Here is a 14849-nt window from a genome sequence, read left to right as displayed (position 1 = left end):
TTGAATTAGACTGGATGAAACTTCTGTTGTACAATTCGTCTTCCTCTGAAGCCAAATTGATGAAAAACACAACAAATTATTGTCGTTCATCATCAATTCGAATTTGCTTCTTTGTTTTCAATTGTCATGTTTCATCGTCGGTGAATGTTTGGGCATCTATCATCAGACGTTGTCGATTATAACAAAAAGAGGAGGGAGGAAAATGGAGGCTCTGCGACCATGACTATTGCCATTGTCGGAGGAGTTGTGATAGATTTGAAAACCTCAAAGTTTAAAAAATGAATTTTTTAAAATTTAATCTTGAGAAAAAATTATTAATTTTTTTATTAAAATTTGTAAGGTTTAATGATAATAATGATTTGATCTTTAATTTTTAATAAAAATTAACTTAAAAATAAAATTTTTAATTTTTTAAATCTGATGAATATGTATTATCTTTATATTAAATTTTGGGTGGAAAAACAGTCCTTTGGCCTTCCATTAATACAAGTAATTTAAAAATAAGAAATAATGTTAAAGCTATCCGACATGAATAATATTAATATAAGATAATGAGACAAGGTGGGGGCTGAAATATCGTCGCCCACTAAGCCACGTGTCAATGGCCATCATCTTCATATAAAGAATTTAATTGTTTTTACGCTATCAATGGAGCATTAGTTATAATTATGTTATAAGAATCCATATGACTCACGTTGTTATTTGGTCTTCAAAATATTTTTATCCTTGGGGTGGGTCCCTTTTGGGACAATTGTCTAGATTTGCCAACAGTTTGAGTAAGATTCTATGGACACCGTCCGATGTTTCCGCGCTGGTATAAGTATTAATGATCCTCCATCCACCTGGCCCACCTCATCTCCAGAATCATATAAATGATGTGATCTTCAAATCTGCACATCACAATTATAAAACTAGATCTAGTTGGTCGAGTTGTAAGATATGATCATGCTGCGAGATGCACCAAATCAGTAATCAGTTATTAAAGAATAATAATAACGTTGTGCATGTAGAAGGGTATTATGGGAAAAGAAGAAGAATGGGTGGGAAATTGAGCTGGGTAAAGCTAAAACAGAGATGAGGTGACAGAACCGTATGTAAATGTCAGTTGCATAATGGGTGAGTAGGTGTAATCTGTAGAATTCACCTTGGGCAATCATGAAGAACCATTTTTTAGCTGATTGATTTGACAGAGATAGGATTTTTATCTTTCCAATTAGGCACCTGGAGTTGAGAGTACAAGGACATAAATGGAAAAATTAAGAGATTCACCATTTAATGTAAATTTGGATTGGACGCCCTATTCAACGTATTTTTTATACCTCTTTTAAATATAAAAATAAAAATAATTATATAATTAAATATTATTTTATTTTTAATTTAAAATTATTTAATAATATAATAATATTTTTATTTTTATTTATAAATTATATAAAAAATATATATTCATAATTTTATTATATCTATATGTGATATTATATAATTAAATATTATTTTATTTTAAATTTAAAATTATCAAATAATATAATAATATATAATATATATTTATATATCTAAAATAAATATATATAAATTTATTGTTTTATCATATTCTAATAGAATCTCATACGTATGTAATAATTTTGCCAAATTAACATGTATATTTAATAAAATAAAATTATATATATTTATTTTAAATACATAAATATATTATATTTATATTTATCATTATGTGATTAACTAATTTTAAATTTAAAAATATTAATATATAAAATATAATAATATATATAAGTGTGTATATATTTATATATAAAAAATAGATATATATAATATTATTTTACTTATTGGGAAATATAAAGATGTGTTGAGTTTGATTCAGTGTGATTTGAAGAATTTTTTTGACTGAACTAAAATAAAATTTGAAAAAATTCTAGACTAAACAAAATAATTTATATTGTAACTTAAATAAAATCAAATTTTAAAAAATAATTTTATCTAATTTAAGTTATGATTTGAATATAATAAATAAAATTTATTTTTAAATACCTTATATTTAATAAATAATAATTAAATTATAATTTATTTAATATAAAATAAATATTAATATATAAAATTATAACCAAATAAATATAAAAAGTTATTTATTTAACTTTTTATTTAAAAATTTACCGAATAGATTATATATATTTATTTTAAAAAATATAATTTATAATTTAATTCATTAAAAAAATTATCTAAATAACAATAAAAATTTTAAACCTTTTTTTTAAATTTATTACCTTAAATCATACTAAATTATAACTTTAAATAATTTTATCTAATTTTACAGTTTAAATTAAGTTACACACATTTATTATAAAAGAATAATACTCTCTATATATATAAAATTTAAATATACAGATGATATGTTATTATTTGATCGGTTGTTATTTTATCTTTAATTTAAAATTATACAATTATGTGGTGACATATCATTTATATTATAAATAAAAAATATATACAATAAAATTATTTATATCTATTTTAGATACACAAATATATATATATACACACTTATATGTGTTATTATATAATTAAATAATTCTAAATTAAAAATAAAATAAAATCTAATTGTATGATGATAGATATGTATATATACAAATATATATACAATATGAACATATATAATATTATTCGAATATATATATAATTTTATTGAGAATAAAATTATTTATAAAAAAACAAAATAAAATAATATATAATTTTAAATGTATAAATATAGATATATAATATTATTATATAATTAAATATTATTTTATTTTTAATTTAAAATTATTAAATTATTTTACGCTCAGAACGGATATATCTAATTTGCTGGAATGAAATTTAATATCTTTTGCGGTAAACGGAGGTGGCGTGTGAGTGACGCGCGTGAAAAAGGCAGTAGGGAGTGGGAGAGGGTTATTGAGGAAGAAATCAATCAAATCAATTCCGGCTTAAGATAAGTGATTTTATTTACCAATAATACCATAAACACAAACACCAGACGGCTACTTTGATATTTCTCATCCACACATAAAAACAGCAAAAAAAGTAATGGTTGTGTACAAAACGGACCAACCGGCCGGCCCAATCATGGAACCGGCCCACCACCTCTCTCTCTCTTCTTTTTTCAGTTTGATTGATGGATGGATGGATGGATGGACGGAGAGATCTTCAGGAAGATTTGAAACTTCTTGTCATATAAAACCCATTTTCTAACCATATATCATAAGCACATAGGATTCCCCGTCAGGTTTAAACCTTTTAAGAATATTACATTTTTTTAAATATATGCTTGTGATACCACTGTTACCATTTACAGGGAATACAAAGGCCAAAGGACTTATTCCCACCCAAAGTATTTAACCATTTTTTAAAGTTTTTATTTCTTAATTAAAAAAATTTAAAATACCCTCCTATAAAAAATTAAGTTTATTAGTTTTAAAAATAAAATTATTATTTTATCTATAATAATAAAAAATAAATTAAAATTTAATCTTCTTTTTCTTCCAAAACTTGAAAAAATAAAAGTTTACCCTTCAAACCAAATTTTAAAAAATAATGTTTTCCTAAGGTTTAATTTTCAATCTTTAACACCAAATCTAGCATCATCACTGGCAATGAAGATTTTTCACTGCATCACTATGTTTTGACGGTCTCTCATCCCTTATTTAGAACGTCAATCAATAAAGATCTCATCTAAAAGACAAAAACAAAGATCTTGTCTTCGTTTGGGAAGACGAGATCTTCGTCTTCACCTCTTCAGTTTAATTTGATGCCAATCAGGGGTTTAACTAAGAGGAGAGAAATCATCAAAGGAAGAGGAAGCTTCAAAAGGAAGAGACCATTGATAATGGTGCAAGAGTTTGAAAACTAAATTCTAGAGGAGAAATATCATTTTTTAAAACTTGATTTATGAGAGAAATGATTAGTTTTTAAGGTTTTCGAAGGAGAGAAAAAATAAAATTTTAAGAGGTTAATGTTCTATTAATTTTAATAATTTATGAGTGAATAAATATAATTTTTAAAGTTAAAAAATAAAAAATTACAATAAAAAGTTATTTAGGGTGAGAAATAGTCCTTTGGCCAAATACAGAGGAACCCCTATATATATTCCGCTTTAATTATACATAAATAGCTATTATATTTTGGAATGTGCAAGTATGGAATATTTTCTATTTCATTTCTTTTTCTGTAATTTCGAAGTTTACTGTGTTGGATTTATTATTTTGTCAAGTTCGATAACTTCATTAGTCCCGTCAAATAATTACTCAGAGGCTGGAAATATAAAATGAGATTGATCCTAATTTGGCAGGTGTTGACTTTGAAATTGAATTCACTTGGGCATGACTCGAAAGGGAAAGATTGCTGTAAAGATAGGGAATTTAGAGCAATAAACTATATACTTAGTAGTAATATTATACATATTTATTTTAAATATATAAATAAATATATTTTTATATAAATAATTATATTATTAAATATCATTTTATTTTAATTTAAAATTATTTAATTGTATAATTCATTTTAAATGAATATACATAGTTTTATTGATTTTATATATATAAATATTTTAAATATATAAATAAATATACAGTTAATATATGTGATTATATGATTTAATGATTTTAAATTAAGAATAAAACGATACTCAATCATGTGATGATATATATAAATGTGTATTTATTTATATACTAAAAATAGATATGTATAGTATTACTCTATTTAGAATATTATTAAATAAAAATTATTATTATATTTAATAAAAATTATTAAATATGTTTAATTGTATATAATAAAAGAATAATAAAATGTTATTTTACTTAAATAATTTAAAAATTATTAAGTATAATTTTTCTAAAATTAAAATATTTTATATATTACTTGTTATATTAATTAAAAATAAATATAATTTTGTCATTAAAAATTAATAAGTAATAATATAATTATAATAAATCAAAATTTTATCAATAATATTTTTACACTTAAAATAAAAATAAAAATCATATTATTTATTATATTATTATTAATAATAAAAAATTATCAAAATTACCGAAATAATATTTGAAAACCTTGAATTAAATGCACTGTAAAAGTATGTTTATAATAATATATAATGTGAGACCAAACTTCCATTTAATACAATTCTTTTAACAATATTACATATATATATATATATATATTATATTTAATTTAAATATATAAATAATATATTATTATTTAATTAAATATTATTTTATTTTTATTTTAAAATTATATAAATATATAATAATATATTATTTATATATAAAAAATATAAACCTACATAGTTTGTTTGATTAGTCAGAGCTGTTTTATTTTATTACATACCTTGGTTAATAATCAATAATTATCTATATGAGGTATACGATTATTGTAAGTTTACAAAAATGTCCCTAATACCTATAATTAACCAATGCCAACCACTCACCTTTGCGTGGAATAATTAGAATCCACTCGCTGTAAATTGTAGAAGTACGAAAAAGACCACAGAAAGAGGGCTGGATTAGATGAGATATTAAGGATATTATTGTGAATTAAGTGAAACAGAGATGCAGGCCTTGGCTTATTGCATCATAGAGCTGGCCCACTTTCAATGTTTCCACTTGGGGAAAATGTAGCCTCGTCTCACATCCATTATTGGATACACTCAATTTTATTTTATAATTTGACAATCATTTTGGGCTGTCAGGAAAAATTTTCTCGGTGGATTATGCTGTCGTGGCATCATTTTTATTTGAACAATATCATGGATATTTTATTTTTAAATATATAAATAAATAAATAAAATATATTATTTTATAATTAAATATTATTATATTTTAATTTAAAATTATTTAATAATATATATTAAATATATATCTATTTATTATTCAAAATAAATATATATAATTTTATTATTTTTATTTTACATTTTATTAATAATTATTAAAATTTTGTCTTTTCGTTTGAAATAACAACATTTATGTGGATGATTGTATAATTCTATCGAATCTGTCAACCATTATCCACTTTGGTTGAATTGGCATGGCTTCACTAAATTTGTTAAGACTTTAGAACCAAGCTCTACTACATGTGTGGGTCCCATTTGACAAACTTTCAGAACGTTTAGTTTGAATAATTTTTTATTATTGAAAAATAAGAGTTTACTGTAAAAATATATTAACATATTACCTTTTAATTGTGTTTGGATAATAGTATTAATTTTTTTAATTGTGTTTGCCCTAAACCTTGGGTGGGAATAAGTCTTTTAGCCTTGTGATAATTATATAGCATGAGATATTGTACAAATAATAAAAAAGGTGGAGATAAATTTGGTCAAAACCTTCTTTTGGTGTCTTATGAGGTACTATGGTACAATTGTCTTGGCCCATACATTGATAGATGAGATTTAACTAGAATTTTAGTTTTATGTGTATTATCAGATAAGTAGTATTATGTATATAAATAATATAAATAATTTTATATACTTTTAAATTAAAGATAAAATAAAACTCAATCATATGATAATACATTATTATTTATGTATAAAATTATGTATTTTAGTTATGCACATAGTTTTGTTGTTATTAGATAAACAGTAACCATTGTCCTTAGCAACAATATTATTACTTCTCTTTAATAGATTTTTTATAAAGTATTATTATAAAAATATGATTGTAAAATTGTTACACAACAAAAATTCTTTTTGATCAAATTCACGAAATAATATATAAAAAGTGATAAATCATTCTAAAGAGACAACTTATAAGACATCGTCAACTTAACTTAGTATAAGAGTAAAAGTTCGTCATCGAGAGACAACAACTTGCTAGATCACATTAACACCCTGACCAATCGCACACCATTCATATCACATGTCTATATAAGAAAACGATAGCTTTTTACAAAATCACAATTAGATAATTATTATATTTTTATAAGAAATGCAATATGAAATTAAATTCAAATGTTAAATATAGGGCTATAACTTTATTTTTTTATCCTATAAATATATAAGATTATATAGTAGTAAGGAAAAAAAAAATAAAACTCTATCTAACAATTGTTAATACTTTATCAAAAAAACTTTCCTCGAGATTAATACAATAATCGTTAGACTAGCTTATTGAATAATGGGTGAAATCATGTTAAAAACCTTTTTACCTTTGTTTCTCATTCACACAAAATTGATACACTTACTCATATAATCAACAACATTCACCTTCATCATATAATAAATACTAAATTGCATAGCTAATTTAAGTCACTATTATTGTCTCTCTTTACAATGACTCAATATTGAGAACTTCTAAGTAACAACATCACACATAAGAATAGTAAAGTCCAAGATATGTTAATTTGAGACAGAGCATCCTTTTCAAGTCTCCTTGCAAAAATAATCAAAGAAGGCTTTAAATAGTCATATCATCAAAGTTTATAAGAAATTTTGCCTTGAAGACTCGTATGAGTCGGCACCTGAAAGAAAAACCAACAATTCTAATATAACCAATCAACACTATAAACATGCTAATACAACATATAAATGACCCACATGTTGGGATTTATGGCTATACAAAGAGTATGACAATGGAATATACAATTAAACATTTTACAACAATCTCAAAAAACATGTCATAAATTCGATCTAGGATTTGTTTAAACAAGTTATATCACAATAAGACATAGCGACCATAGGGAGTTTTGAAGAAGTCATATCAACATTTGGAGGCTTCTTCGTCTTTCATAGGTTATCGAAATGTGCCAAATCACACTCTTGATGTAAGCTTAAGATTACACATCGATATTCATATGAAACATGAACGATTAGAGGCTAAAACAAACACCAACAATCTACTAGAATGTTGTCCACGAGAAAGGTGTTTAGATGCACAAGCATGCTCTAAGCATTTTGGGCAAAAAATGTGAAATTGTGAAATCATGTCTCTTTATATAGAGACAACGAACGAATATTCATGGGTTTGCACTACTGTGCACACTACACTTGTCTTATCTATACAAATTATTTGGATTTCAGGATTGATAAGATCATGGATAATCATTTTCCAAGGATAATGCACGCTCGTGTGTAGGCTAAAATCATCCATTCAAGTTTTATCTTTGTTCAATTGGATAAAACCTATCTTTCGCAATTTCAATTATATTCAAACACCTTAAGATCATTACACTTTGGTCTCTAGATGTGATAAATTGCACTTCAATATTGAAAACATTTAAAGACGTAAAATTGTCTATATGGATACTAGACTAGATTCAGCCCAAACAATCTTATGCCTCCAAAGTTTGATAAACTTCTATTGTGTGTGATCCATAGCTATTCGTTAAGTTGATTATGAGATTTATGTCAAAAAATTGACTTTAAACAAGATGAGTTCCAAATGTGAAAATTGCATCCTTATGAAGTATTATAAAGAAACCAAAGATACAAGTTCTATCACTCAGAAGAGCAAATGGTCTTATTAGCTTGATATGATGTCTTTGTAGAAAGATAATTAATTTTTAGGAGAACTAATAAGTGGAAAGTAGAACTTGATTAAGTTTTGACATAATAAGATACCAAAAACATTGGATAAGAGGAAGTGTCATATAAAGTGGTTGATCACCCTGAGAAAGTCACTCAACTCCCATTGGAACTAAGTGAACCGACTCAAGACACACAAAAACGATACAGGTCTAGTCAAGTGCATTGTGAATCTGAAAGATTTGGTTATCTCGTAAATCAGCACGATGACTAGTTTATAACCTATGATGACATTGTATCAAATCCAATTTCTTCCAGATCACTTGAGGTCATGAAATTTGAGAATGAAATCTATATACTATAACCAAGTATGAATTCTAGTGGATCCACCCAAAGGGATAAAACCCATAAGGTGTTAATAGGTTTTCAAGACTTATAAAACATTACTTGTCACTAGAGGTTTCATATAGAAACATGAAAATTGACTATGATAAAATTTTTTCTTAGTTACGATGTTGAAATCAATTAGGATTATGTTTTGATTTTTGGTATAAAATGATTACGAAATTTGGTAAATAACTGTAAAAAGGCTTTCCTAAATGAAAACCTTATAAAGAACGTCTATACGATACAACTTGATGATTTCATTTTTGATAGACATGATGGTAAAACATATAAGTTGCAAAAATCCATATACAAACTCAAACAAGTTTCAAGAAGTTGAAACATTCATTTTGGTGAAGTTATAATAGAATTTGGATTCATAAAAAATAAACATGAGTCGTGTGTAAAAAAAGGTCAATTAGAATATAGTGACCAAGAAGGCCAATTATATGTTGACACGAAGGCAAGAAAAATAGATAGATTCTCTTTTTGATGTTGATGAACTCTTTAGTCGAGTTTTTTTATGTCATTGCAGGATGGGAAGTTTATTTGCTCTTCTAGATGATCAACGAATAAGATGTATGCTTGGTCATTGATATTCTAATTATGTGGTGATATGATTGCTTGATTATGCTGTTAGGATAGTTTCACCGGTAGAGATATTTCATATATAAGGTATTAGCTTAGAATAATTCATGGGTGTTACTTTTCTTTTTTGTTTTTTTTAAAAATTAAATTTGGATAATCTTATCGATGTTAATTGTTATGCTTTGTGATACAAACAAATAGAAATTTTGATTATGGTAACTAAAAAGAGCCAAACTATATCATCTACATTTCATTAAAGGTATATTTGATTTGGATAGTATTTTATTATCAAAATTGAAAGATTACATTGAAGATAGATTACCTAAAAAATTACTAGATATAAATTATTTTTATATTTAATAAAATTTGATAAAATTAATAAATATAAATAATTATTGTGTTTAGTTAAAGATAATAAAAAAATGCTAGTATATAATTTTATTTAAATACCCTTATATATAATTATTTAAAAATATTTTTATGTTATATTAATTATAATTAAGTTAATTTTATTTTAAAAAATTAATAAATAAATATATAATTATAATAAAATAAAAATTATTTGGTAATCTTTAAATACTTAAAATATAAACGATAATCATTTATATTATTTATCACATCATTATTAATAATAACAAATTATTAAAATATTTTATTATTTATAAATTAAATAAAATAATATAAATAAATTATTATAATAATTTTTCGTTGTTTCTTACCAAAACCTCGTTAAGGGATTAAAAAAATTGAAAGGGTGTAAATGTAAAAGAGAAGTGGATAGAACGCGCGGAAGTACGAGAAGATGGAAAGATAAATTGCTCATAAATACGAGGAACAGAAAAAGCAGGCGATTGGTCGCTGGGTGAACCAAAGTAGCAAAAGTGGCCCTCCTCCGGTACTTTTGGATTGGACTTTTCTGGAAAGTTTTTCCTTTTTCTAACATTATTCCTACTTCCTTTTCTGTTATAAAAAACCCTCTCTTCAATTTCTTCTTCTACCCCAGACTTTCATTTCCCATATTACCCTTCTCCTTATTTTCACCGCTGCGGTAAAAAAAAAAATCTGACCGGAAAAGGGAAAAATAAATAAATAAATAAATAATTAATGATGAAAAAATGAATGGACGAAGAACGGATGCTTTTCGATTTGGTTAACGTCGGAAAGTAGAGTAAGAAAGAGATGTTGTTTTGAAAAACCAATATAAAAAAAAAAGGAAAAAAATAATATTATATATATTATGAATAATAATATATTATTATATAATTAAATAATTAAAAATTAAAAATAAAATAATATAGATAATTTTATTAAAATAATATTATAATAAACAGTAAATAAATTATTCAATAAAGAAAGGTATGGACAAGACGCGAAAGAGAAAGAGAGCAAAGTACTCTTCTTTATTATGAGGACTCATTTGATGAAAGAAAAAAAAGAAACAAAACAAAAGGCAAGTGGAGAGAGAGAGAGAGAGGGGTAGCTAGTAGTATTAACCTAGCTCAAAAAACTGCCCTCGTTTACGCTTGTATTGAGCAGTGAGGTATACAAGATCTTGAAACAAATCCTCTCTACTACCTGTTTACAACATCTCTCTCTTTGTCGTAGGTTCTGTTGTTTGAATACTTTAAACTTTGGGGTGTCTTCTCTCCTTTTCTTTATATTTTTTAATTGTATTTTATCTTCTTCAAACACAAATACAGAAATAGAAAGAGAGAGTGGAGAGTTTGAACTTCCTGATCTTTCTTTGATGTGAGAGTGGATGATCAGAATTCTGATTGCTTAGTTTATATTCCCTCGAATTGTTTTATCTCTTATCGAGAAAAAATGTGGGATCTCAATGACTCACCTGATGATCGACCTAGAGAAGATGAGTCTGAAGGTTGTTCTTCCCAGAAGACCTCTGTTGATGGTGATGATGAGAAAGGCAAACGGGTAGGCTCCATCTCCAATTCTAGCTCTTCAGCTGTTCTCATCGATGACGGATCCGATGAAGAAGTTGCTGGCGAGAGGGGCTTAAGCTTACAGAGACGCAGCAGTAAAATATTTGGGCTCTCCTTGCCTCATGGGAACTCTAAAGAGGTAATTGACCCGCCTGTGACCCGCCAGTTTTTTCCTGTTGATCAGGACCCTGAAATGGGGAGCTCATCCAGCGGGGTAGGACATGATTTCCCTCAGGCTCAGTGGACTGGCGTCAAATTTTGGCAATCGGAGCCTCTCGGGGCTGCCAAACTGGCTGAAGCTCCTCAAGCTCCGATGAAGAAAAGCAGGCGTGGACCCAGGTCCAGGAGTTCACAGTATAGAGGTGTTACGTTTTACAGAAGAACTGGAAGATGGGAGTCTCATATATGGTTAGTCTTTTCAACGTTATTGTTCTTTGTTCAAATCTGCCTCTCTCAAATGCAACATATACATCTATATATACTCTAAAATCATTTTTTTCTTGGTTTTATGGTATAAGGGCTAGATGTTGATGATCTGAGTATTTTTCTTTTTGGTTATTTCTCTTTCAGGGATTCTGGAAAACAAGTTTATTTAGGTATGACTGGAATTTTCTTGGCTACTATTTCTCTAAATTGGGAAAAAAAAAGATCCTTTTTTGACTTTGATTGTTGGAACAATATGTTATGTGCATCACTTATTCTGATGGGGGTTGGATGGGTTTGTGTTTTAGGTGGATTTGACACTGCACATGCAGCTGCTCGGTGAGCTCTAGCCCCCTATTGTTTACTAAGTTTGTAAAAGCTTTGATATATTTCTCACCTGAAGGGAATGGGCAAGAGAGTTGCATGTGTTTATTAATGGAAAGAAAGAAAAAAAAACTGAAAACTAGTGTTTTGCAGTGCATATGATAGAGCAGCAATTAAGTTCCGGGGAGTGGAGGCCGACATAAACTTTAGTATAGAAGATTATGAGGAAGACTTGAAACAGGTAAGAAGAGAGAGAAGGAGAGAGACTATTCTATAGCTGTTTATCTTATCTTCAATAGTTACACCTTATCTTCAAAAGTTACATGCTTTTCTTTGTTTATCTTGCCATTAATGATACAAAAGGAAACACATGAGTTCACTTAAGGAAAGATTCTTGTAATTTTTATGCCTACAGATGAGCAACTTGTCGAAGGAAGAATTTGTGCATGTACTTCGCCGACAAAGCACCGGTTTCCCTAGAGGAAGCTCCAAATATAGAGGAGTCACCTTGCACAAGTGTGGAAGATGGGAAGCTCGAATGGGTCAATTTTTAGGCAAAAAGTAACCCCTTTGGATCCTCCTTTCTCATCATAAAAATCCCAGTTGTTATTTCACCTAGTTTTCTTTATTCTGCCCACAAACTTAACATGTTGAATCTGTTCAGATACGTGTACTTGGGCTTGTTTGATACCGAGATTGAAGCTGCAAGGTCCATTAGTTCTCATCTCATTATTTTGTTTACATTTTTGAACACTTAAACTGTAAATGGAGCTTTATGTTTCTGTCTATATATTTTCTTGTAGGGCATACGACAGAGCCGCAGTTAAGTGCAATGGCAAGGACGCCGTCACCAACTTTGATCCCAGCCTCTATGAAACTGAGCACAACTCAGCTGGTAAAACTATCTGACAATATTATTTTTGTTTGATTAATAGCTTTGATGAATATTTCATTGTAGTATTTGTTATAATCTTCAGGTTCTAATGGTGACCACAATCTGGATTTGAGTTTAGGCAGTTCAACTTCAAAGCAAAGCAGTATAGATTTTGGTAATAGGAAGCAAAATATTGGAGCCCCCTTGCCGTTTGATACTGATTGGCGTAATAGGGGATTAAGACTTAAGGTTCATTTATACTAATTGTTCATAATCTTTATTTTTTTCCCTTCATTTAAATTGAATTTAATGTATATATTCAAGTAATTAATCTCCTTTTTTCTTGTTTTATTGGTGTTTAACTTCGTAGCCCAACCTGCAGCAGCAACCTTGTAGAAGAGATGGATACATTGAGAATGAAACCATACAACTGCTAAGCCAAACCCACCTTCATTCTCCATCTGCCTCATTCAAGCCCGATGAAATGCAAAGATATGAGCAGTTCAGAAGAACTGGAGAGGCTCAAATTCTACAGATGATGCCTCCACATTATAATTCTGCCAATTATCAGGTGGATATTGTTTCACTCGTCTATTAAATTTTGATCATATGCCTAAGGCTGAAACTTTTTTAACTCAAAACAAAATGTAGACTCAGTTTCCAAGCTGCAGTAAAAGAGGAAGAATTGGGAACGATCTTTCTCTATCAACAAACGATCAACAATGGCAATCCGGGCCTCCCCCATTGTTCGCAACTGCTGCAGCATCATCAGGATTCCCGCCGCAGATAAGACCTTCCTCACAAACTTGGCTGCAGAAAAATGGCTTTCCTTCTCTCATGAGACCCTCCTAGGCGCATCAAAAGTTGCCATATCTTTGAAGATCGTAATTTTTTATTCTACTTTTCCCAAAGAAGACGAAAGAAATCAGAAGATAAAAGGATGGTCAATCGGTCAAACTAACAGACGGATGCAATCTTATGCTAGATATTTGCTGAATCATTTCTGACTAAAACTGCTGATCCTTTTTTCATTATGTCTAAGAAATGGAAGATACATATGGGTTTGCCGCCCTATATGGCATTGATTACTGGCAGCTAAGGCCTAATGTTTCTGGTAATTTCCTAGTTAGATGGGTAGCGAGCATATCTTAGATCACCTCATTGTTTTTGTACGTATTCTGAAATTAGTACATGAGAAAGCATCTACTGGCTGGACTGTATTTTTAGTTTCCCCAATAATGGAGTGATGCCTGTGTTATGTATTTTCAATTCTTCATGTTTCTTGGGGTAATAATCTTAGCTTAAATTTGCTCACTGAAAAGAGAAGAAAAAGCGTGAGAGAAAGAGAAATTCAGAGATATGAAATGGGAATTGGGGTCTTGGAAATATCAATAGATAGGGATGAATAGTCACTGTCGTTTTTGTCCTTTGAATCAGTTCTCTCCCCCAAAGTAGTCAGTCATTGCTATAATGGCGAGAGGGACTTATCATCCTAACATACAAAGCTTTAATCCACGCCCGAAGTAGTCCCTTCCGAGCAGACCATATAAAATTTCGAATTCAGTGGTTTCAGGAGTTTAATTTTAAAATACTATTAAAAAAACTTTAAACTCATATTTTCATATATAAGTTGTTCTTTATTATCATTCTAGTTATTATAACCTTGCATTTCATTAGGGTAATCACTTTTTTCAAAACTTTAAGAGATGATATAAAAGATAAAAATGTATGATTTCAAGATAAAGAGACGAGGATTCAAATCTTCCGATAATATTGTGATATTAAATCTATAATTTTATTTATTAAATATAATTAATTTAACTCTAAATGAATGATCCGG

General features: G+C 27.9%; 1 protein-coding gene across 4 annotated transcripts; it reads left to right on the top strand.

Moving 5' to 3' along the window:
• Positions 1-10864: 10864 nt before the first annotated feature.
• On the top strand, positions 10865-14271 carry LOC123199446 (floral homeotic protein APETALA 2). 4 transcript variants are annotated; one of them, XR_006498376.1, is made up of 10 exons: positions 10865-11796; positions 11959-11984; positions 12120-12150; positions 12289-12376; positions 12551-12696; positions 12800-12844; positions 12939-13030; positions 13149-13258; positions 13364-13580; positions 13661-13723. XR_006498376.1 is itself a non-coding variant. In XM_044614457.1 (10 exons), exons 1-10 carry the CDS (start codon positions 11273-11275, stop codon positions 13859-13861), a joined length of 1464 nt encoding a protein of 487 aa, XP_044470392.1. In that variant the 5' UTR covers positions 10873-11272; the 3' UTR covers positions 13862-14271. The 4 variants fall into 4 exon arrangements, 2 of the variants coding, with proteins under 2 accessions (XP_044470392.1, XP_044470391.1); XR_006498375.1 differs by having other exon boundaries at positions 10869-11796; positions 13113-13258; XM_044614457.1 differs by having other exon boundaries at positions 10873-11796; positions 13380-13580; positions 13661-14271.
• The last annotated feature ends 578 nt before the right edge of the window (positions 14272-14849 follow it).

The sequence above is a fragment of the Mangifera indica genome, chromosome 16 (assembly GCF_011075055.1).
Source record: "Mangifera indica cultivar Alphonso chromosome 16, CATAS_Mindica_2.1, whole genome shotgun sequence".
NCBI lineage: Eukaryota > Viridiplantae > Streptophyta > Magnoliopsida > Sapindales > Anacardiaceae > Mangifera > Mangifera indica.
This window is presented reverse-complemented; position numbering and strand designations above follow the sequence as displayed.